General features: G+C 37.8%; 1 protein-coding gene across 3 annotated transcripts in view; it reads right to left on the bottom strand.

Moving 5' to 3' along the window:
* Window positions 1-20,494, bottom strand: part of LOC306882506 (cAMP and cAMP-inhibited cGMP 3',5'-cyclic phosphodiesterase 10A-like) — an 87,540-nt gene extending 67,046 nt beyond the window's left edge. Inside the window, exon 1 of one of the 3 annotated variants that reach the window (XM_079437169.1) lies at window positions 20,053-20,494. In XM_079437169.1, the coding sequence (XP_079293295.1) occupies window positions 20,053-20,116 (64 nt within the window). In that variant the 5' untranslated portion in view covers window positions 20,117-20,494. The remainder of the gene's footprint in view (window positions 1-20,052) is intronic. The other 2 variants (XM_079437168.1, XM_079437170.1) reach the window with 2 other exon arrangements.
* Between the last annotated feature and the right edge of the window lie 6,517 nt (window positions 20,495-27,011).

Here is a 27,011-nt window from a genome sequence, read left to right as displayed (position 1 = left end):
GCCGCATGCTTCGATGGATGGGAATATAAATATTTAGTTTCATATTACATGGCTGATACAGGAAGAATATAGATAGAAAATCTATATTAATAGTGACAGATGGTGCTCTCTTTATTTATACACCTCAAAGTAATGTACATATTACGGTAATTTGAGAACTGGAGGGTATATATGACCATAAGTATGTGGAGACCCAAACACCACACCCATATGTGCCTGTTGTGTATTTTATTTGAAAGCCATTGGCAGTAAGGTGCTGGTCCTCCCTAACAGCTTCCACTCTTCTTGGAAGGCATTCTACTAGATGAGGGGCTCCCAAACTTTTCTGCTGCCGGACCCCTTAGATGTAAAATATTGAACCCAGCCTCAGGCTTGTGGTGAAATTTCTGCAGTTTCAAAGTGAAATGTCCAGTGAGTGGCGCTAAAGCCCGTTTTCAATACGTAACCATGGCCACGTTTTAATGACATTTCTTCAGGTACATATTGTGGTGGTTCAGAGTTCAAATGTCTGGGGAGTGTTGCTACCCAAAAATGAAAATTAGCTCATGTTTTACTCACCCTCAAAGCATCCTACAGTAGGTGTATATGACTTTCTTCTAGTCAAATAAAGCATGTACATCTGTAATAAAACGTGCCTCACATGGCTCCGGGGGGTGTATAAATACTTTTTTCCTCACTTCTGCTGACTGTCGTACGTGCAAGCCGTTCTGGCGGATGGTGATTAGTGACGCATGCAGAAGCACGGAGGAGAGACAGCAAAACAAAACACCAGTCACGAATTAGAAGCACAAAATGAGGATTTGTAAAGAAAAATGTTGGAAGATTTCGATATAAGCCAAGAGGAGACTGGTTTTCCTTTGGTAAAATAAGGAAACTTTGCTTCCTGTGCTCCTGTAAACAAACTCGTAAGACAAGTATATCTCAGAGGCGCGCACGCGACACATACGTCCTCCATCACCTGCCCGGAATGGCTTGCAAGTATACTTTTAGTTTACTTTTTATGTACTTCTCAGAAATGGGCTTTATGTACTTCTCAGAAATATACGGTACTTAAATTGACATTTAAGTATACTTGACTTATAATTAGAAAAAGTCTAAATATATTTGAGCTATACTTGTGCTCCTAGAATGTTCACACATCTTCTATACAGAATTTCCAAAAAACCCAAGTGAAGAAGAAAAAGAAACAACAGATGCTTCCACATGTAATCTAACACGGTCATCTAACATTAAACAGCATCAAAACTGTGTAACGTTATGAAATAAATGTCGACCAATGAAGAGGTAATAATGACTGTCAAGCTTTGGAGTGTCGATTGACTCCATCTACGTTTTGATTATCATTCTGAATCCAAGTCATTGTCTTTTTTTAGCTTTTATTTATGAAACGTACCCACATTCAATTGTTTAAAAAAAGGATGCATGAAGCTAGAATAAAATGTTTTTGTTTACAAGCAGATACCCTGTTCTTTCTTTGGATGTTTTGTATGTTCAAATATTCATACAACAAAATATATACAAATTAATACCTAAATAGGGACATAGTAGTATACTTAAAGTATGATGTAAAGTTCACAAAGAAAACTTACGAGTATACTAGCAGTTTAAAACTCCTAAACTGGTAGTTTACTGAGACTTTACTTCAAAAAGTACTAAAAATAATACTACAAGTATTTAATTAGTAAACTATCAGTATACCTATAAATTCACTTTTAGTATAGTTGCAGTACAAGCTAAACACATTGATGTAAATACATTGTGTACTCAAAGTTTACTACTTTTATAAATATACTTAAGTGTATTTTTATATACTAGAAAGTGGGCCAATTTAGTCCCAAGGAGTATTGAAATAGTACACTTACAAGTATACTGCTAGTACACTGATATTAGTATACTTACTGAATAAAGTATACTTAAAATATACTTGAACTTAAGTATACTTAATCAAATTTTAAGTAAGCTTTACTTAAGTAGGATACTTAAGTAAACTTTAAGTATACTACTTTTGGGTAAGGGAGTCAGCAAAAGTGAGGAAAAAAAGGATTTATAACATTTTAATTATATTTTTTCTCACAAAAATGCATTGATTCGCTACAGGAGGCCTTTATGCACCCCTCCGGAGCCATGTGAGGCACGTTTTATTATGGATGCATGCTTTATTTGACTATTTTTGGACTGTTGAACAAAAACACCCACCTATTCCCATTCTAACGCTTGGAAGAGCCAGGATAATTTTTAATATTACTCCGATTGGATTCGTCTGAAAGAAGAAAGTCATACACACCTAGGATGCTTTGAGGGTGAGTAAAACATGGGCTAATTTTCATGGAAAATCTGGCCCTGTAAATTATAAGTTTTAATGCCTCTAGTGTTCATTTCAATTGGAAACTGCAGTGATTCAAATGAATTTGGCTTTCCAATTCATCCTAAAAATGTTCAGGTTTCTTCAGGCCAGTCAAGCTCTTCCAGACCAAGTAAAGCTTTCTTCTGTGCAACAAAAAACAAGATATTTTGTAGAAAGTCCAAGTACCACTTATAATCATTTGTTTCCCTTTGTTCCCTCTTATCTCATTCACACTTACATGAACGGTCACACAAGAGCCAAAAATTAAGTGTCTTTAGCCACCGAATCTGAATATTTGCAAGTGCAAATGAAATATAAGATGGATGACAGTTTGCTGTGGTCCTCAGACGAAGCTACTGTACTGTGTGACTTTGGAAGATTTGGAATACAGGACTATTTTATGGCATTTTCTGTCTTTTTAAGAGTGTGGTATCTGTCTACTTTTTCACTGTATGGATAAGTTGTTTGCCAAACATCTCCCTGGTTCCAAGGAAGCGAGAAAGTCCATACAGGTTTGGAACATGAACTATTACTTTACAACACAACTTTATCTATCATAGATTTTAGGACACTTTTTGCCCCCAGGGACCCTCAGTCTCAGACAGCACCGCCTACAAGCTGCCCACTATCAATTCACTGACCATCTGATGCATACTAGACACAAGCTTTTAAAAAACAACTACTCACTGAATTTGCCAAAGTATGCCAGGTTAGTGGCTTCAAATACAGTATATGAAAGATATTCAGAGTTCTGTCTAAGGCAGACTGATTCAAGTAAACTAGAAATATGTAAGTAGAATTGCAAAGTCTTTTCTTTAAACTTTATGAAACAATCAGTTCAAGTCACAAACATTTTCCACTTTCCCTTTTCTGGAGTCCCATTCATTTGTATTTATTACATTTATTATTGTGGTATCACCTATTTAAGATCAATGCATCCCAGAGCAAAATGTAACAACAAAAACAAAACTGTTTAGTCACTTTACCTGTCGTCACTACACTACACTCATTTGTACAGAGAAGACAGCCATAAGAGTATCTTAAGTACACTGAACATGCAAAAACTGATTAAATATATAAGCACAGTATACCGATTTAGTTTTACAGTAGCACGAATATGCTTGTAAACCCTTAATAATATCTGAATTTCTGGATTGATTAATCATAAAATAACTAATAACACTTTGTGCTTGTTGCCTCAGGGTCTTGACACTTTGCGATCATTAAAGGAACATTGAATTCAAATGTTTATCAAAACATTTTAGAGGAGAATGTCAAGACAGGGGTTCATGATGTCAAGCTTTAGATAAGTTGAGTGATACAACCCAAAGCACACAAGTAGTTCAAAAAAATAAATACAAATATTTGTTCTTAAGCCAGCTGAGATGCAACACTGAAATTTGTGGGGAGGAATGGTCCAAAATTGGCCTAAAGTTTTGCAAGCAGGTACAGGAAATGTTTGGTGGAGGATTTGCCGCTAATGGAGGAACTGAAAATTACTAAATTCAAGGGTTCAGTTATTTTATTCACCCCGTACTGTGAGTGATTGCTTATTGTACTCAATATAATGTGAAAAGTACAGCTGTGAGTTATTAGTTTAGACAGATTGACCACATTTTCTGAGTGATCTGGATATTTTCACAAACTTTTTCTTGCCACTGAATAAAAACAAACTGCATTCATGCCAGATATACTCTGACAGCACACGTCAAGAGATCTGGGAGAGAATCCAGGAGAACTGTTAGTCCCTATGACCGGCTTGATATGCCTGTGGATTACACTATATTCTATCTTGAGGAGCCCTCATTTCCTTTCTGCGTATGTCCTTATTCTATAACGCTGCTCCTTTTACTTTTTTAGATTAGTTCTGCACAGTATCAGATCCCCCTAGACACTTTAATTGCGTCATCCAAGTTTTTTTTCTTCTTTTTTAGTTCTGCTTTGAGTGAAAGAGTAATGCTTCTTGAGAGAGGGACCACGGACATCAGTTATTTACTGTGACATCTGATCTTACTTTACAGTGTCATAATGTTTCATTTATTCAGGTCTGAAATCATGGCTTATATTTGAGTATAGACAATTAGGACATGGCCCTATTCAAAGAAGTGTTAGTAAGTGTTCAAGTTAGTTTTGTTAGGTGAACACAAAACAAAACATGACAAAATAATTAAACTCGACTTGAAATTTTGTTTAGTTCAGTTTCTAATTATATATATATATATATATATATATATATATATATATATATATATATATATATATATATATATATATATATATATATATATATATATATATATATATATATATACACACACACACACAGTCAGGTCCATAAATATTGGGACATCGACACAATTCTCAAATTTTTGGCTCTATACACCACCACAATGGATTTCAAATGAAACGAACAATATGTGCTTTAACTGCAGACTGTCAGCTTTAATTTGAGGGTATTTACATCCAAATCAGGTGAACGGTGTAGGAATTACAACAGTTTGCATATGTGCCTCCCACTTGTTAAGGGACCAAAAGTAATGGGACAATTGGCTTCTCAGCTGTTCCATGGCCAGGTGTGTGTTATTCCCTCATTATCCCAATTACAATGAGCAGATAAAAGGTCCAGAGTTCATTTCAAGTGTGCTATTTGCATGTGGAATCTGTTGCTGTCAACTGTCAAGATGAGATCCAAAGAGCTGTCACTATCAGTGAAGCAAGCCATCATTAGGCTGAAAAAACAAAACAAACCCATCAGAGAGATAGCAAAAACATTAGGCATGGCCAAAACAACTGTTTGGAACATTCTTAAAAAGAAGGAACGCACCGGTGAGCTCAGCAACACCAAAAGACCCGGAAGACCACGGAAAACAACTGTGGTGGATGACCGAAGAATTCTTTCCCTGGTGAAGAAAACACCCTTCACAACAGTTGGCCAGATCAAGAACACTCTCCAGGAGGTAGGTGTATGTGTGTCAAAGTCAACATTCAAGAGAAGACTTCACCAGAGTGAATACAGAGGGTTCACCACAAGATGTAAACCATTGGTGAGCCTCAAAAACAGGAAGGCCAGATTAGAGTTTGCCAAACGACATCTAAAAAAGCCTTCACAGTTCTGGAACAACATCCTATGGACAGATGAGACCAAGATCAACTTGTACCAGAGTGATGGGAAGAGAAGAGTATGGAGAAGGAAAGGAACTGCTCATGATCCTAAGCATACCACCTCATCAGTGAAGCATGGTGGTGGTAGTGTCATGGCGTGGGCATGTATGGCTGCCAGTGGAACTGGTTCTCTTGTATTTATTGATGATGTGACTGCTGACAAAAGCAGCAGGATGAATTCTGAAGTGTTTCGGGCAATATTATCTGCTCATATTCAGCCAAATGCTTCAGAACTCACTGGACGGCGCTTCACAGTGCAGATGGACAATGACACAAAGCATACTGCAAAAGCAACCAAAGAGTTTTTGAAGGGAAAGAAGTGGACTGTTATGCAATGGCCAAGTCAATCACCTGACCTGAATCCGATTGAGCATGCATTTCACTTGCTGAAGACAAAACTAAAGGGAAAATGCCCCAAGAACAAGCAGGAACTGAAGACGGTTGCAGTAGAGGCCTGGCAGAGCATCAACAGGGATGAAACCCAGCGTCTGGTGATGTCTATGCGTTCCAGACTTCAAGCTGTAATTGACTGCAAAGGATTTGCAACCAAGTATTAAAAAGTGAAAGTTTGATTTATGATTATTATTCTGTCCCATTACTTTTGGTCCCTTAACAAGTGGGAGGCACATATGCAAACTGTTGTATTTCCTACACCGTTCACCTGATTTGGATGTAAATACCCTCAAATTAAAGCACATTCGTTTCATTTGAAATCCATTGTGGTGGTGTATAGAGCCAAACATGTTAGAATTGTGTCGATGTCCCAATATTTATGGACCTGACTGTATATGTGTATGTATGCATATACACTCACCTAAAGGATTATTAGGAACACCATACTAATACTGTGTTTGACCCCCTTTCGCCTTCAGAACTGCCTTAATTCTACGTGGCATTGATTCAACAAGGTGCTGAAAGCATTCTTTAGAAATGTTGGCCCATATTGATAGGATAGCATCTTGCAGTTGATGGAGATTTGTGGGATGCACATCCAGGACACAAAGCTCCCGTTCCACCGCATCCCAAAGATGCTCTATTGGGTTGAGATCTGGTGACTGTGGGGGCCATTTTAGTACAGTGAACTCATTGTCATGTTCAAGAAACCAATTTGAAATGATTCGAGCTTTGTGACATGGTGCATTATCCTGCTGGAAGTAGCCATCAGAGGATGGGTACATGGTGGTCATAAAGGGATGGACATGGTCAGAAACAATGCTCAGGTAGGCCGTGGCATTTAAACGATGCCCAATTGGCACTAAGGGGCCTAAAGTGTGCCAAGAAAACATCCCCCACACCATTACACCACCACCACCAGCCTGCACAGTGGTAACAAGGCATGATGGATCCATGTTCTCATTCTGTTTACGCCAAATTCTGACTCTACTATCTGAATGTCTCAACAGAAATCGAGACTCATCAGACCAGGCAACATTTTTCCAGTCTTCAACCGTCCAATTTTGGTGAGCTCGTGCAAATTGTAGCCTCTTTTTCCTATTTGTAGTAGAGATGAGTGGTACCCGGTGGGGTCTTCTGCTGTTGTAGCCCATCCGCCTCAAGGTTGTGCTTGTTGTGGCTTCACAAATGCTTTGCTGCATACCTCGGTTGTAACGAGTGGTTATTTCAGTCAAAGTTGCTCTTCTATCAGCTTGAATCAGTCGGCCCATTCTCCTCTGACCTCTAGCATCAACAAGGCATTTTCGCCCACAGGACTGCCGCATACTGGATGTTTTTCCCTTTTCACACCATTCTTTGTAAACCCTAGAAATGGTTGTGCGTGAAAATCCCAGTAACTGAGCAGATTGTGAAATACTCAGACCGGCCCGTCTGGCACCAACAACCATGCCACGCTCAAAATTGCTTAAATCACCTTTCTTTCCCATTCTGACATTCAGTTTGGAGTTCAGGAGATTGTTTTGACCAGGACCACACCCCTAAATGCATTGAAGCAACTGCCATGTGATTGGTTGATTAGATAATTGCATTAATGAGAAATTGAACAGGTGTTCTTAATAATCCTTTAGGTGAGTGTATGTGTGTGTGTATATATATATATATATATATATATATATATATATATATATATATATATATATATATATATACCTACAGTATAAATTCTGTGAATCTCTTGTTCTTTGAAACCACAATAATGGGGAAGACTGCTGACTTGGCAATGGTCCAGAAGGGTCGCCAAGTAAGACGTGTTCATCTTTTGTTGATCCTGGATCAACATTACTGTCAGAAAATATAGACTTAACCCAATCCCTACCCCTAAACCTAAACCTACCCATAATTTATTCCTAAAATCAGTGTGAAATGATAGCTGATTAACAAGGGTGTAGAAGCACCTAACTCTGATCATAAGCCTAAAACAGATATTTCCTGAAAAGTTATCCCTTAATTCTGATTGATTGGTTGATTGGAATGACGTTCCAGGATCAACAAGGATGTTGATACAGGAACATGCTGTACTTGGTGAAATCACACTCACTGGTCCAGAAGACAATCATTGACACCCTCCACAAAGAGGGTAAGTCACAGAAGGTCATTACTGAAAGGTGTGGCTGTTCACAGAGTGCTGTATCAAAGCATATTAAATGCAAAGTTGACTGAAAGGAAGAATTTGGGTAGGAAAAGGTGCACAATCAACAGGGATGACCGCAAGCTTGAGAATACTGTCAAGCAAAGCTGATTCAAACACTTGGGAGAGCTTCACAAGGAGTGAACTGAAGCTGGAGTCAGTGCATCAAGAGTCACCACGCTCAGACGTCTTCAGGAAGAGGGCTACCAAGCCACTTCTGAAACAGAAACAACACCAGAAGCATCTTACCTGGGCTGTGGAGAAAAAGAACTGGACTGTTGCTCAGTGGTCCAAAGTCTTCTTTTCAGATACAAGTACATTTTGCATTTCATTTGGAAATCAATGTCTGGAGTCTGGAGGAAGACTGGAGAGGCACAGAATCCAATCTGCTTGAAGTCCAGTGTGAAGTTTCCAAAGTCAGAGATGATTTGGGGTGCCATGACGTCTGCTGGTCCATTGTGTTTTATCAAGTCCAAAGTCAATGCAGCCGTCTACCAGGAGATTTTGGAGCACTTTATGCTTCCATCTGCTGACAAGCTTTATGGAGATGCTGATTTCCTTTTCCAGCAGGACTTTAGCACCTGCCCACAGTGCCATGATATTACTGTTCTTGATTGGCCAGCCAACATGCCTGACCTGAACCCCATATGGAATCTATGGGATATTTTCAAGAGAAAGATGAGAAACAGTCGATCCAACAATCCAGACGAGCTGAAGGCTCAATAGTGCCTCAGCAGAGCCACAGGCTGATCGCTTCCATGCCATTCCTCACTGATGCTGGAGTTTGTGCTAAAGGAGCCCCCACCAAGTATTAAGTGCATAAATGAACATACTTTAAAGTACTTGAACTTTTCTGTTTTGCAAATCCTTTTTTTGATTGATTTTAGGAAATATTCTAATATTTTGAGATACTGAATTTTTGACTTTCATGAGCTAAAACAAAAACAATTTTGAAATGCTTTACTTTACATGTAATGAATCTAGAATATATGAAAGTTTCACTTTTATAAATAAGTTACCAAAAAATGAACTTTTTCACGATATTCAAATTTTTTGAGATGCACCTGTAGACCATCAATTAAAATCATAATTGATGGACTGCATCCTTTGTGAACCTTCCCTATGTCTGCCTCAGATAAACTAACAAACAATTTTAAATGGATTGCTGAGGATTATAGGTCACTAATTGTGATATGCTCAAAGATACAGAAATAAAACATAAAAGATACTTCAAAAGCCACTGTCTATTCAGTGATTTATCCATTCATCTCAGTGTGCTAGAATTATCTTCATTTGAGGCTTTTCTGAAAGTCAATTAACAACACAAATCAAAAGAAAACACTCCCGTATCTGAAAAAAAAACCACTCAAACTTTAGTTTACCAGAAGTCTATTCAGTAGGGTGTCCTGCATGGGTCACTGGGAATAGAGAAGGAAACTGGTATTCTTCCTGAATTTAGGCGGCTGCTCAGAGTTAATGTTTAACCAAAGATCACGGCACATTCAGACTCTGCTGGAGGACTTACAGAAAAAGCACATGACTTCATACACACGCTATAAAGAAACTCTCTTATCACTGAAGAATGCAGATGTTTGCTTACAGTAAACAGAATTACAGTTGGCACCTGATTTGTCCTGAAAATGAGTTTTATCTTCAGTTTGACTGCAGTAATAAACATTTTAAAATGAAATCCAAACTATTCTCTCCTTTCTATTCTTACAGGCTGTTGTGAAATAAAACAAACCATAACTTACATCACACCTGGCCGGATTCAAACTTTGGCTGCCCACATGTCTAATACCTGTTCCAGAGAGGCCTATAAACGCATGGGGTCAGCCTCTCACCGCTGGTGTCCAAAGAGTCAGAGCTCTCAAAACCGTACAGTTACCAAAAGCAGCAGAGAGCAAAACCGAAAGATCATCTGAGAGAGAAGAGCTGGTTTATTGTGAACTGCTCTCTTCCTGGAGTGGTGTCAAGGGCAGATGTGGGACCCCTGCCAGAAGTGGGAAGAGTATCTGAGAAAGAGTTTTGGTGTGGCTGGGACAGTGATGGACAAAGGTAGACGGATGGAATACACAGATAGACTGAGAAACAAAAATATTAAATAATAATATAAAAACAATCTTTTTATTTATTTTACATTACAAAAGACTTTGTATTGTGCTCAGCTCATTATAAACACTATAACCTGTCTGATTTAGCTCACTTTAAGGTTTAAATGTGTGCCCAAAGGATATGGTTAAGTAAGTACACATACAAACACAGACAGACAGATGCAGGCACACGCCAGGAAACAAACGCATATAGTAGATTTACAGTAACACCACACACAAACACACAGTAACTTTCATGGAAAGGTAATTTGCATTATTTCCACTCTCCTGGCTTTGGTCATTAGGAGGAAAGGGTACAGGCTATAAATGGCCAGTTAAGATTAAGATAAGTCACTGCTGTAACTGTGTGCTCCCCTAACTAGAGTCCTTTTCGACAGGTTCACAAGGCCTTGCCCTTTATGAATTCACAGCCAGCTTATTGAGAATATGTTACCACTGTAAATCGATCTCTAAACTCTCACGATTGGGAAGCTCTGATGTACCGTGGAGTAAGTTTTCCATCAAATATGATGAGAGTGAGAAATTAACTTTTTGCCCACAGGCAACATTGGCAGTGAAAGCATTTTTTTTTAAAATAGTCGATTCAGATATTTCAATGATGGCCAGTGCTGGGAGTAATGCATTACAAGTAACGTGTGTTACGTAAAGAGATTATTTTCAAGTAACTACTAAAGTAACGTATTACTTTTTCAAATAAGTAACGCAAGCTTTGTTTTACCCATTTATTCACTGACACCTCTTCTGTCCCGTGTTCAGAGAAATTGGGAGTGAGGTGCCGAGGACCAGATTAATTTCCTTTACAGTTGCCAAAAATATAACTTAGTTTTTTTTGTTATTAAAAACAAATAAGCAGGCCCAGCACAGGTGACAAAAAGTAAAGCAAAAGTTGCATAATGGATTACTTTCCATAAAGATTAACTAACACAATTAGTTACTTTTTATGGAGTAACACAATATTGTAATGCATTACTTAAAAAAGTATATTTCCCCAGCACTGATGATAAACACAAATGAGCATTCATACTTCCTCTTGGGGTTTCTTGTCCACTATAGTTTGAGCCGAAGATTAGCTTTTGAGCTGAAGTCATTGTATTAGCTTTCTTGTACAATGTTTTTTTTTTTTAATGTTTTGCCCACTCTGGTTGCAGTGCATAAAGGAGAACAACTTAGTGTCAGAAACATGACCTTTAAACGTCTGTCACCACAGATCGATACAGATCAATATTTTAGCTAACTTTGATTGATGTGTAAATAACACTAGAAGGCACATTGACAAATTATGATGACAAAAACAGACCTTATCAAGTGTTCTGCAATTTCAAGGAACTTTTGTAGGGCCCTATGGTTTCTGTGATATGGGAAATGTGGATGGAATCACAGAATCCAATCATAAAAATGGAATTTATTGTATATCACGGAATGTCACAGAATTTGGCAAAATTCTGATAAATAAATTAAAAGTAGGGCTGTACACTTCATCAAATCATGAAATGGACTACAGCCATTGAATATTGAAGCGCAAAAGACCGCTATTTAAATATGACTGCATGTTTCTCAAGCTGCCTTTCCATTACCCTTCAAATGCGTCAATTTTGCAAAAACTCCCATATATCACAAAAAAGTTTTAACGCTCGCATGTGGTGGTTTTTCGGGCAATTCGAAAAAGGAATATTTAGCAAAACTGCAATGGAAACTGATTTTTTGCATTTACAGGTCACACGGCTTATGTAAAGTCACATGATCATTCTTCACTGTACTATAACATCCAAGAAACACTTCACACACTTCTTGTGTGTCATTTGTTTGGGAACAGAGCATGTTCTGTCAGCACTCAAGGGTGTTTTACAGAAGGGAAGCTCCGCTCCTGCCTGCCTCTCTTCTCAAGGAATGGGATTCAGGCTGCAACCTCGGGTTTGGATCCCACGTTAGCCAAGGCGGCATGTGGATTATGCTTGCAGTTTTAGGTGAGAGTGGGGCATTGCCCTTTTTCTCTCTCTCTGCAGCTACATGCAAACAGTTCCCGACATACAGTGTTTCTACTTAAACTGGTAGAAACATGCACTCAGTATATCCTTCAGAATAGGTAACAACTGGTCTGGTTGATTGTACTGACTGCATTTGAATAGGAGTTAGCAATTGAATATGCATTTGGCTTTGAAGAGCTAAATGTTAGAAATGCATCCAGCTCTGAGCAGTTAGACCTACAGTATGGCGTAGTGGGTATTAATGTTCCATAGTATCAAAAAGGGAACATTTTATGGTTCCCTGAGAAGGGAACGAGACGCTGTGTCTTGTAGCCATACTTTAGTGCATCTTCCTTCAGACAAATTGAAGCTGATGATGGTTTATGTGGACACTCTCCATATTCCAGTGACGCCATATGACTGCCATAGCCAATGGCAGTCATATGTGTCAATAAGTCAATAAGTGTCTTTTCATGTGCCTCACACACTGGCTCACGTGAAGCTTTTCTATAGCGTCAATGGCTTTACGGTGTCACTTCACTTAAATAAATAAAACTATCATCAGATACACAGAAATTCAAAAATCTTCACTACAAAATGCCATAAAAAACGTTTAAATTCAAGAAATCGTGACTTGAAGACATATATAGTAGAATGTACTTCTTAAAATAAATAAATAAATAAAAGCAATATAGTTTATTAAAACATTCTCTTTGTTATTGTCCTCTTGCATTATTTTCCTGTTGAAAATGTAAAGCTACTTTGACACAATCTGTATTGTATAAAGTGCTATATAAATAAAGGTGACTTGACTTGAAGAATATCACAATTTTTCATCCATGTGTTAATTTAAACTGTAAACTCTGTTGTGCAATATTTTGTATCCTGCCTACTTTGTGCATTAATTTCATTACCACCATTTTGGTAATAAATTTGTATTAAAACACAAAAGACAGAATCCAGAAAAAAAAAAAAAAAAAAACAGAATTTGAGAAACAATTAAACAGAATGTGGAGGAAAAAAATTAAACAGATTTCATGGGGCCCTATTTATGAACAACTACCATAGCCAACTTATGTATGACAATAGGTTTCCAAGGTGTTTTGACTGGTTTTTTTTGGTAGGGTGTCAAACGAGCCCACCCACAAGTATGATATTCTGAATGTAAACTTACAGGATATTTCCTATCTATCAGCAAGGCAAAAAAATATAAGCCTGAATTCTTTTGAAAGTAATGTCACACTTCTCAGCAAGCCATATGATTTAAGCAATCACTCATTTCTGTAGCACAAACCATGTGGGGTGAGTTATGTCCCAGATGTTACCATTTAAGGTTAAAGATTTGCTTAAATCCCCAATTCTGAGTATGAGAAACAGTAATAGTGATGTTTGACCTAGCAAACACCCATGAATGCATTTACTAGCCAAAGAGTGCTTTATGACTAAAAAAAAAAAAATTATATAATAAAACATGCTAATTCTTAGCCTTGACAAGGTCATGAACGTATATATAACATATAACTGTATAGTACATACATAGCAGTCGTCATTTACTCCCGACATCTGAGCCTCTGAAGATACAGAGGATTAACGTTACTTTCGTTTCGAAGGGAATGCTATGATCCCCGATCTGCCTAAATGCATCTATGTTCACGCAAATCATTCGTGATCCAGCTTCATCTACAGAAGAAGTGAGTATAAGGGTTTTTATGAATCTTTGCAAATCGCCTTTCTTAATGTTAGCCAGTTTCGCGGCTGAAGTTTACAGTCTGCTCGTCACTCCATGGAAGAGAGGGACGGGGTCAGCAGAGCTCATTACCATTTAAAGCAACATGGACTAGAATGGCTTACTGAAAACAGAGCTGATTTTGACAGGCAAAAAAGGTGTTTTTTACACTACCATTGAGAAATTTTAACCAAAGTATGTTATAGACTTTTAATTAAGACCCTAAAGACTCATATCAACTTGTGGAAAATGGGCGTCCGATGACCCCTTTAAAGAAACTGATTCATTAAGTGGAATCAGAACAAGAATCGTTAAATTTCTCACAATTCCCATCCACACTTCCTATACGCCTCTGTTAAAGTGAGGGGGAGGAGTGTTTGATCTGACAGCGCTGCTCTCGCAGGAGGCCAAAGATGCTGATTTTCACCCGCCACATCTGGAGAACTCCTGTTTCCAGCAGAGCAATGGGACCAAAGGAAATCTCTGATGAGAACAGCAGTCTCGCAATCTGCTTTTGGAGATTCCTAACACAAGGTCATAAAGGAGCGCTGCAGTTCAGTGTCAGCTGACACTATCAGAAGAACAGGCCGCTGAGTAACAGACAGAGTGAGCTCATGCCATGGAAATTTTATATGATGACCCAAGAGTCTATCCAATGAGATTCCTGCTTAAGTTTTCCACATTTCAAATGTTCTTCTACTGTCATCACAATGTAGCTCAAATATATTTGAGGTTTCAACAGTAAGGATGGCCCTGGGCAGATGTGAGAAGTCTTCAGGAATGGAACAGAATGCAGGGGTCCTGAGACATTTTTTTAACTTGACACAAAGTATTAAAAATGGAAAATGTTGACAGTTTGATGAACTTTTACTAACTTGCTCAACAAGATTCTCTTAAAACAGTTGCTCTTCCATGACTGTAGCTGACCTGAAAGAGAGAACTAACCATATAGGAAGAATGTTATCACTTAGCGGCCCTTGTGACAGTGAGAAAACAAGCTCATACTTGCATTGAATTATGTGTTGCACATACACATTGCAACAAAAATAATTACACTTTAGCATAATAGAGTACAAAAATACAATAATTTAAAGAATACACTTATGTGCAAACTGAAATATTATGTTTTTGAGACACTTAATTGCATGTTATGCAAGCAAATAAAAATGTTTAAATATAAATAAATACAATAATAGTTTGAATGCATATTTACATGCAATTGGTTGAATTTAAGAGTGCTTTTTAACTCAATTAAGTAGGACTTAAGTACATCTTTACATGTAATTTCATTGTTACTTCTATTGCCTTTGAAATATGGTTAAAGTGTCCTGCTGAATGTAATGACAGGCACTGAAGGTAAACTAAAATATACTTTAAAGTCATTTTTATTAAACCTTATAAGTCATGCTAAACATATTTGTAAAACATGTAATGATGTTGCAAATAAAATACTTTTGGCCAGTTACCCAACCGCTGGGTTCATCCATATTTTATCCAGCGCTGGGTTATATTTAACCCAGCATTTTTTAGGGTGTAACGTCTATAAACTGAAGTCAGTGGCACTTTTTGTGTATTAAGGCACATCCTAAAGAAACTTCCATACAATGTCTAACAATCCAATGTGTTGTTTTAATGATAAAACCAGCTCAAGTGAGCGTTAAACATAAAAAAAAACAGTAAAAAATGCTGGGTTAAATACAATGGACGAACCCAGCGGTTGGTTACTGCCCAGAAGGTTGGGTTAAACATTTAACCCAACTGTTGGTTGAAAACAACCCAGAATATGCTCTGTCCGATATTTACCCAGCACTGGGTTGTATTTAACCCACCATTTTTTAGAGTGTATTTTTAACTGCTCCATCAGACACCGTTTTTATTCTTTCCACCAAAACGTGAACCAAATCAACAGGATTGTGGGATTTTGCAATTAATAATGCCTTCAAAAGACCAGATAAAGACATCTTAATAGACAGGACATTATGCAAACATTGGATTCAGACATGCCTTAATGTCTTGCTACCTCCATAAATCAAGAAAGAAAAGATACATTTGAAAACTTGTCAAATTGTCCAATTGTCCACTGGCCGATGCTGGACTTTCTAATGAGAATTTCAAAAGTGCCTCTCGACATTCTGTATGTCTGGCAGACAGCTGAATGTATATCACGCGAAGCAGTTTAATTCAGTGAAAGCCCGTTTGAGAAGGGAATTCACTGGGATGATTAAATGACATCCAGCTGGGGGAGGAAGTGTCTTCGATGAGCACTTCCTGCATGACAATGCAGCGTTCTTCATTGAGTTAAGCACTCTGTAGATGGCCTGTCAGATCACATTAGTGCTGACCTGGAGTGGCCTCAAAAACTGCCTCTGTGGAGAGGTCCATCACACACGCTAGGGCAAGGCTGATATAAAATAACACCAGACCACCGGTAGCATGACTCGTCCCAGACATTCCCATAAAATGCCGTCATAAGACCGAACAACTTTTTCAGATCTAATCTGTTGCACGGGTGAGATAACATCTTACTACATACTGACAAATTACATTTTGGTACACATTTGTTTGTTTGGCGCTTTATTCAGCACATTTATTTAACTTTTACAGTGCACTTAGTATTAAAATGTTTTTGAATATAATGCAGGGGTACTATTTTAAAAAATAAAATTAAATAAAATTAAATTCTAACCCCCAAAGTCACCCTTAGAGGGAATCATAAGAAATTATAAATAAATGAATTACATAATATGAATTAAATGATATACTGTATAAATGACTCAAGACTGATTGGTAAGACTTTCTAACTATTTCTTTAAAAGTAACTGGCTCATAAGAATCATTGGTAATCCTTTACAATTAGGTTGTGTTTGTTAACAGTTAACTATATTAGTTAACATGTGCTAACAATGAAAAACACTTCTAAAACGGATTAATCTTACTTAATGTTAATTTCAACATTTATAATATTAAAATCAAAGGTTGTGTGTTAATATTATTTAATGGACCTCAGCTAACATGAACAATCAATAAACAGCTGTATTTTGATTAACTAATGTTAACAAGATAAATACTGTTAACAAATGCATTAACTAACATTCAAAAATGGGACCTTATTGTAAAGTGTTATGGAGTCATTCAATTGTGAATCGGACAAGTAGACTGTGACTAGAGTAGTCGTGATCAATTTGCATGTGAGTGACTCCTTTTGCGTGATTTAACGTGACTTCCAAAAATGTACATTTTGAAAAAAAAAAAGATACCTGCCAAAAAATGCTAAGTAGAAAACAATGCTGTATTCCCATTGTTTGCGTGTGGTGATCTGCTGATATCAGCAGCCTTGCAGACAGCAGCAGGAAGCCCAGACTCAGCACTGCCTCTGAGAGATGCAATGACACACCAGCCGCAAGCTCCCTTCAACACACCGAACATCTTCACCATTACAGTCCTGCACTCTTACCACAGAGCACTGCAGTAACACCAATGTAAAATAATATTTTTTTCCTCCAGAATGAGTCTTTTTATTCCATTACTCCTGACTGATATTGATTTGGAAGGTTTTGCTGGGATTCTCTGTTAATATTTAGTTAAATCATGCTGCCTGTGTCATGTCCCAGTCTCTTTCCCCCTTTTCTCTCCCTCCACATTCCTGTTATTTTAGAATATCCTGTCCAATAAAAACAAAAGTGTCCATACAAATATGCAGTGCAACATCTAAGTATAGTATATAGGTTGTGAATTAAAGTTTATTGTAATCTCTGTCCTGCAAAACAAGAATAAAAATAATATAATACAACAAAAAATAGGCTGGAGGTCTTTTTATTTTTATTTGTGGACTACATGAATAATATAAAATAAACAGGATATCCCATATCTGTACTGCTGATGTCAAAGACCACCAGTCGAATCAAAATCGACAATATTTTGAAAAAAATTAATCTGTCACCAGGTAGAAATTAGCCAAATTCGTGAAGACGCCAACATGGAGAGGTTGCATGACATGCTTGAAAACCATGAGTAAAACTACACAAAGTAAAGAAAAATACAACCCAGACTACAATAAATACTGCTTGACTTGCAACGTGAATAAACATGGTTTGTGCAGACCACAGTGTGTCCTGTGCTGCAGATTATCAGCTGCCGACAGCATGAAACCACCGTAATTCATGAGACATTTGGAGTCCAAAAATATCAGTGTTCCTATTAAGCCTATATCTTGTTATAAGATTTGCATATCGGTAGGCCTGTACAGTTAACTGTAATATTAATAAAGTTTAATGTGTAGATTTCAATACCACTTGATTTAAAACAAGAAATCTGGATTCTGAAGCAAACCAATTAAGACCATTATACTGATTTTTAATATTATAAAGTCTATTTTCTGGAAAATATGATGATAAAGCCCATTAATAAACACATTGTACCTCTTTGCCTCTTGCTGGATGAATGCACATATAGTACTGTATAGATGCATGGTAAATACAGAAGTTTATAGAGAGTTTCTTTTCTGGCCTTTTATGCCTGTTATTTGCCAATAACATTTGAAAGAAAATGTTCTACAATATGAATTGTATGAATTTTGCATTTATCCACTGAGACTGCAATACATTACAGCGTTCCTCAGTAAAGCCTGTGACATTCTTGCTAACCTGTCACCAGTAGCACTGCACACAGCTTACACTGTGCTCTCATGTCAATGCATTCCATGCTAATTCTGTCATGATATCCATCAGAGGAGGTCACCAAAACAACATCTCGACACTATTGTCCTGCACGCACACTTTGAGATACTATGCACTGAGAACAACATCAAATAATTCATCTGCACGTGAAGTCTCTTCCTAAACATTTTCATTCTGATAGATTACTGTGGCATCTGATCAAAGTGTGCAACAGAGAGCACTGATTAAGTGTGACCTTTAACTGTTTATCATCTTTACATTGTGACTACAGGATGGTTCCTTATTTTCCAACTAACTGCTTGGGACTTCTGAGGATTTTTTTATTTTTTAGTGACCGACATAGTTTTCAATGGACTAGGTTACTAAAGCTTTAACTTGGAAAGATTAAGCTTTAGATACATTTACTGCTTAACCTTATAAATAGAATGCATGCAAAAAGAAACAGCTTTGCAACTGCTCAATATGGTTTCTTTCTAAATAATTGTCATTTGTGTATACTTGCATTGAGAGGAACACTCAGTCAAGCTTTATGTCTTTGCATGGTAGCAAAAAATATGTGCATTTGATTTTTTTCTTCCTCCAGCAAATAGGCAAAATGCCACATGAAATTGTAATATCATATATAAAATAAGCAATTAATACAACTGTGGTGAATTTATGGGAACAGTTAGGAGCAACAAATCTCTGAAATAAAAGTGGCTAATTTCAGAATCGTGCATACATTATTATTGCAGCTCATTTATCTCCAAATGTGTATTTCTAGACAGTAGACACTGAGACTAAACCACGTTACATCCAACAAGTCTTGCTTCATCTATAAACATTTTAAAGATCCTTTGTGTGATTTATACTTTCTACATCTGCTTACTATGTGATATAATAGTACTATTAGTAAATGTAGACATATAACAACAAGGTAAATACTGCTACTCTGCCGCTGACTGGTAGCCTAATCAAAGACTAAATTAGCCAGGGGAATTTATTCACTTATTTTTACAAACAGGACCACAGTTTAGTCTCTGCATTTCTTGGCTTGCTCCTGCATATGATTACTTAACAACAAAAAAGAAAGAAAAAGAAAAAAAAAGACACTGGCTTATTTACATTCCAGTGGCCAACAGTTGACACTGTGCGTTTTAAATGAAAGAGGAAATCACAAAAACAAATTCATTCTAACACTTAGTTCAAATGATGAGACATCCCCCTCTCTCACATGCATGTTCCCACCCAGCTACTGCACTAAAAACTTCATCTAAACACACATAACAAGTGATGACAGACAATTATATAAACAACGTATGGGCATAATCATTCACACTATCTTGCAGCCGTTGCGCAAATATTGCCAGCCAAACTTCACGTTGGAAAATAAATTCAAAAGTTTGCCAATATGTAGCCGCAAAGCAGTGCAAGCGCGCAACAAAACGTTACATTTTGCTACACCCTTCCTTACTAGTAGGCAAGGGAAATAATAAGTATACCTACTTGAGCCAAGGAAACAGTCCGTGAACCTTCGGAAACAGCTTGTGGAAGGCGGACCATCTTCCATGTCTGACCGCAAGCGAGGAATGATAACTCTTGATATGATATGCGTCTAGTTTAATGTCGACCCGCTGTTATAAATGAAACGATCCGACCCTGAACCGCCGGATGACATCAAAGCGCGTCAAGTCTGTATGGAGCGCCGTGTTTTACGCGCCCCGTATGCGCGCGGTTGTGTCTAGGTCCAGTGTGCAGACGCGCCCGTCCTCTCCTCCTAGTATAACGTTGGGAAATGAAGGCAAGAGGCGAAGAGGGCTCGTCTCGAGTAGAGCCGGAGAACGGCACTGAGAGCGGCGGCGTTCGCGTATCTCCTCCCCGGCTGCGCCGCACTCTGGCGCAGCTGCTCTGCTCCGGACTGCTGTAGTGTGTTTTCCCACTGCTCAGGGGGGTAATGGGGGCGTCATTTCGCAGGGTTGGACATCCTCTTATGTTATAGTGTCGAGGCAGGACGTCGGGGAATTAATATGAAAGCAGCGTGTAAGGACAAATGGGTGTTTATGAGTTCTTCCACTAGAGGCCATTCTCCGCTATAAAGACATGTTGGTGCATTTACGGTTCTTCTGAGTACATACAGTTTGGATTTGTTTCTTTGGCTTCTAGATCTCACAGTCACCGAGAGTATTTTGACACAGGTAATACCGTTTGTGCGTAAAAATCACGCTGTCAGGAGCCATAAACCACCGCATATAGTGTGATGAGGCAGGCGGCAGAACTGGAGAAATCAACTGTTTGCTGCTGCGGACTGACGCGCTCTGACGTCAGCACGCGTCAATGACTCTGTCTCTCTCTCTGTGTGTGTGTGAGAGAGAGAGCGCACTCGTGTGTGTGTGTGTGAGAGAGAGAGAGAGCGCGCACTCGTGTGTGTGTGTGTGTGTGTGTGTGTGTGAGAGAGAGAGAGCGTGCACTTGTGTGTGTGTGTGTGTGTGTGTGAGAGAGATAGAGGGCGCACTCGTGTGTGTGTGTGTGTGTGTGTGTGTGAGAGAGAGAGCGCACTCGTGTGTGTGTGAGAGAGAGAGAGAGAGAGAGAGAGAGAGAGAGCGCACTCTCTGTGTGTTTGTTCTGTGGGTTGAGGACAAACCTCAGTTTTTCGTTTTGGCACAGCTTACTAATGACAAACTACTCCTGCAGCAACGACGTTTTTCCCCTCCAAAAATGTGTATCTATATGAATATATAAACTTCAAATAGACCACTGTACCATCAGATATTGTATTAATGCTGTACAAACCCTTATCTGCAATTTTTCTGCAAAACTTCAAATTGACATTAAAATACGAATCCCATAATAATAAAGGTAGCACTTTATTTTAGATGTTACTCATGTACATACTATGTTCTTATTTTAGTAATTACAATAACTATAGGTAAAAACTAGGTACTTACCCTGAACCTTGCCCTAAACCTAACCCTACCCCCTGTACTTACCTTATATTGCCAGTACTTTCTTAGATAGGTACACCGTGAGTACACTGTAAGTAAGTACACGTACTGTAAAGTGCAACCATAATAATAATAATTTTATAAATCTGCATAACGTCCAGATGTAATTTTGTTTTCTCAAATGCATAATATGCTGTATTGCTCCTAGTCTACAATTAAAATGCTGTAATTAGCTTGTATAGTGGATCTGAAAAGAGCTAAAACCTTTTTTAAAAATATCACTATAGCTATTATTCCATTACTAAAAATAATTGATATTCATATTTATTTCTATTCATAAGGGGAACAAAGACTGGAAACAGGACAGTTTATGTGATTTCTGTTTGTTTGTACGTTTTTGCTAGAAACCTTAGTGCATTATTAAGTATCACATCACCTCTATATTGTCCAAGCTTATCACAACCAAACAGTATCAATTACAGCACAGAGAATATTTAAACTCCAGCAAGAGTTACTAAATAGCCTTTTGAATATATACCCTATATAAGTTAAAAATCTGTACATTTCTTGATATGTATAGCTTGAAATGCTTTAGGTGCTTCAGGCTACGGAAAGGACAGCATTTAAGATGCAAAAATCATGCATAAAAATAAATATTAAAGCTAAATCTCTGTTTACTCTGGGATTGTTTATATCATCTTGAATCAATAATGCACCTTCACCTTTGTGATGTTTTAGTTCATTGCTCCAGTATGGTATGCACAAGTTTGCAGCACAGTTCTTTGTAATTATTACAGGAGTTGGGTTTCTTTTCCAGAATCCTTTTTTACCCTGAGGTTTATTCAAAGGATTTGCTGTATCATTTTGACGTCCCATTGACGTCTGTTGGACCACACACTTTCCAAAACTTAGAAATATTTCTTCATCTGGTGACTGAGCATTCAGATTCTTGAGTCAGAGAAAATAAGAGCATGCATATTGTTTCTTCAACTAGTAAGAACTAGGCATTTTCAGACATGGTTAATCTATTAGACTTGTAGTTAATTTGTTTAAAAACTTTTAGAAAATTAAAGCTTTTAGGATGCTTTCTGGGTTGTATGTCAATGTGAACATTTCTAGAGCAGTATTTCACAGAAAACGTTCATAACACGTCTGCAAGAATTAAAATTCTATTTGATGCTGATTTGCAATGTTATGTTTGATCTGTGATGGACTGGCCATCTGTCCAGGGATGTGTTCCCAATAACATTATTAGCCAACTCGAGTCATTACCCACATTGATCAATGATTTGGTGTTTCTTGAAACCGTAGTTCCAACATACAATGGCAAACAGAATTGCAAACTTGTGTGGTTAAAACTTGCAGCTCTTGACCTGTGTTTAGAAGTTAGTATGCCATGTGAACTTACATAGAACTTGCTCTTGGGCACAATAAGCAAATCAACATTCTATACCCTCCATTCTGTTCTTCATTAATTCTATGCTATATTTTAGAGTAGTAAGAATCAATGCCATTTCTAAAGAATGCACATGAATGCACATTAGGAAATCCAGGAGAATGAGAGAGAACCTGCAATGAATCAAACATCAAATAAAGCAAAATGCCAGCGAACAAAAATAGTGAAGTAATCCTCAGATACCTTGTTTGTTATAGCAGCATCTCAGAAGAAATATGTCGTGATGAAAGTTGTTGAATGAACCACACAGCTATACAGAGATGTACTGCATGTTCATAAAATAAAAAAATAATATCTTTTTATAAAATAATCTGATATTAGTTATTACCAGCGTTGGGGAAGGTTACTTTGAAAACATTTTTAAACTCCATGAAAAAAGTAACTAATTGTGTCACTGCGTTACTTTTTGTAGAAAGTAATGCATTACATTACTTTTGCGTTACTCAGATATTTTGTTGGAAATTTAAAAGTAATGTGTTACTTTACTAGTTACTTAAAGTAATCAGATTACTTAATCTGATCAGAAACGTAGCAAGGACATCGTTAAAATAATCCACGTGACATCAGGGGTTCAACTGTACTTTTACGAAGCTACGAGAATAGTTTTCGTGCACAAAGAATATAAAAATAACGACTTTATTCAACAATTTGTCTCATCCGCATCACCCTGGCGCCCTTTTGGAGAGTATCCACTGAACGTAAACAGCGTAAACTGTTCTGTGTCAGCTATGCGGATACGTTTTCTGCGTTGTTTGCGCTTTGCTCTGAACAAAAACAATGTATCCATGTGACGCAGCTGACACAGAACAGCATACGCTGTTTACGTTCAGTGGATACTCTCCAAAATGGCGCCAGGGTGACACGCAGGAGAAGAATTGTTGAGTAAAGTTTTTTTTTTGCGCACAAGAAGTATTCTCGTAGCTTCGTAAAATTATGGTTGAACCTCTGATGTCACATGAATTATCTTACCGATGTCCTTGCTACGTTTCTGGACCTTGATCGTGGCAATTACATTACTGTCTATGGAGGGTCAGAATGCTCTCGGATTTCATCAAAAATATCTTAATTTGTGTTCCGAAGATGAACGAAGGTCTTACAGGTTTGGAACGACACGAGGGCGAGCAATTAATGACAGAATTTCCATTTTTGGGTGAACTATCTCTTTAACAGCAGTCCTATATATTGTTGAACCAACATGGTTCAAATGATGGGCATGCCCCCAAAATAGTTTTGACTAGCTAGTTAGGCTTTAATTTCTCCGTTGATGCATCATACTGCACTGGTTTAGCAGCGAGTTTAGTCATTGTACAGGAAACGCACCCCAGGGTGTTTTTCTTGCCTTTGGCCCAAGACACTGAATAGGCTCCGACATCCCTGCAATCCTACATAGGATAAAGCGGTTTGGCAATTGAATGGATAGGTTATTGGACATTGCACTGTATCACAGGACATCTCAGACATCACCATAAGATGATATACTGCATGGGGGAATAAGTCCACATCGAGTCAAATCTTCATTGTACGATAATCCTAATGCATTTCCTCTCTGACATTATGAGGGAACATAGTCAATTTAAACTTACAAAAACTAGGTCTTTCAAACCAGAGATCCTGTGTCTGTTTGATTTGACATACGGCAGCTCTCTAGTTCACAACTTCATTGCTTTTACCACGCAACCACACTGTAAATAGCTGTGTATACCCTGGCAGAGCGAATTACAGGGTAATAACCGTATGAAGGAACCTGCCCTGTAACACAGTAAGACGCCACATCAGAGGAGACCAACAGTGACGTGGGTGGGGAGCTCAGGGCTTATGAGTGCTGATCCATTAAGAAAATGTAAAGCAGAAATGTCAGTCGGGACTTTGTGGACAAGACGTAAAAAGAGTCATTTTACAGCTACCTCTTTTTCCTATTCTAACCACCCTGTGTTTAGAGCCTGGAGGCAGAGGAAATATTCACAGACCAGACTGCGGTTATTATGTCATGCGGCTTTTAGGGATTTCCTAAGCTCTGTATGTACAAGTGGTATTACTCTTAACATCAGCAAGCTTAAAGGTGCTGGAAATGAACATTTGTATGTCACAAAGTTTTATTGGGATCCTGTAACAAAATATTTTTTGTCTCAAATTTGAAGAAGATTTTTTTTTTTTGACCAGTTTCTTGCGAAAGTATAAAATGTTTCTGTATTCAAAAGTATCTGTCAAATACAGTGTTGAGCTGTAATTTTGTTAATGGGCCAAAGGATTATTTGAAACATTGTTTTGCTTATAATTTATAATGAATTTTGTATTAGACGTAAAACAGGAGCATTTTCGATTAGTGGACCCCACTGTAAGTATGATCTCATGTTACAATTTTTGTTATATTTAGTAAACAGAAAAAATCTGATAACAGGCCAAAAGTATTTGAGAAATGGACAATTATTGTAGCTCATCTGCTTGTATTGTATGTTATATTGAAATGTGGATTAGGTAAACAGTAAACAGTGGAAACACTGGGAACGTTGTAAAAAGTAATCTTCAGAAAATAATGCAATTAAGAAAAAAGTAATATATGCAAACAATGTATTTATGAGATAGATGTCATAGACTTGACTTCATGCTAATACTCACAAATTAACAATACAGCACTTTTTATGGGCATTTCCTTACTGTAAGTGAACACAAAAATGTAATAGCTGAAACGATATATGTTTTATTCTTAGATTTGTATCCACTGGAAAAAAAAGGAATTCTCCCTAAATATACATTCTCAAAAGTACTTGTGTACCTTGAGTCCCTTTAATACAGGCTATGTTCAAAATGGAATGTTAGCATACTATTTGTGCAGTAAATAAGCCTGCTTTGCTGATGCCTTATACTGTACAGGTACATCTCAAAAAATTGGAATATCGTGAAAAAGTTATTTTTTTCTTGTAACTTATTTCAAAAAGTGAAAGTTTCATATATTTTAGATTCATTACATGTACAGTAAAACATTTCAAAAGTTTTTTTTTGTTTTAATTTTGATGATTAGAGCTTACAGCTCATGAAAGTCAAAAATTATTATCTCAAAATATTAGAATATTTACATTTGAGTTTCAATAAATGACCATCTCTACAGTATAAATTCTGGGTATCTCTTGTTCTTTGAAACCACAATAATGGGGAAGACTGCTGGCCTGGCAATGATTCAGAAGACAAACATTGACGCCCTCCACACAGAGGGTAAGTCACAGAGGCTCATTACTGAAAGGTGTGGCTGTTTACAGAGTGCTGTATCAAAGCATATTAAATGCAAAGTTGACTGGAAGGAAGAATTTGGGTAGGAAAAGGTGCACAAGCAACAGGGATGACCGCAAGCTTGAGAATACTGTCAAGCAAAGCTGATTCAGACACTTGGGAGAGCTTCACAAGGAGTGGACTGAAGCTGGAGTCAGTGCATCAAGAGTCTCCACGCTCAGACGTCTTTAGGAAGAGGGCTACCAAGCCACTTCTGAACCAGAGACAACATCAGAAGCGTCTTACCTGGGCTGTGGAGAAAAAGAACTGGACTGTTGCTCAGTGGTCCAAAGTCCTCTTTTCAGATGAAAGTAAATTTTGCTTTTCATTTGGAAATCAAGGTCTGGAGGAAGAGTGGAGAGGCACAGAATCCATGTTGCCTGAAGTCCAGTGTGAAGTTTCCACAGTCAGTGATGATTTGGGCTGCCATGTCATCTGCTGGTGTTGGTCCACTGTGTTTTCTGAAGTCCACAGTCAATGCAGGCATCTACCAGGAAATATTAGAGCACTTCATGCTTCCTTCTGCTGACAAGCTTTATGGAGATGCTGATTTCATTTTCCAGCAGGACTTGACACCTGCCCACACTGCCAAAGGTACCAAAAGCTGGTTCAATGACCATGGTGTTACTGTGCTTGATTGGCCAGTAAACTCTTCTGACCTGAACCTCATAGAGAATCTATAAGATATTGTCAAGAGGAAGATGAGAGACACCAGACCCAACAATGCAGATGACCTGAAGGCCGCTATCAAAGCAACCTGGGCTTCCATTACACCTGAGCAGTGCCACAGGCTGATTGCCTCC

Source organism: Barbus barbus (genome assembly GCF_936440315.1).
Source record: "Barbus barbus genome assembly, chromosome: 16".
Lineage (NCBI taxonomy): Eukaryota > Metazoa > Chordata > Actinopteri > Cypriniformes > Cyprinidae > Barbus > Barbus barbus.
This window is presented reverse-complemented; position numbering and strand designations above follow the sequence as displayed.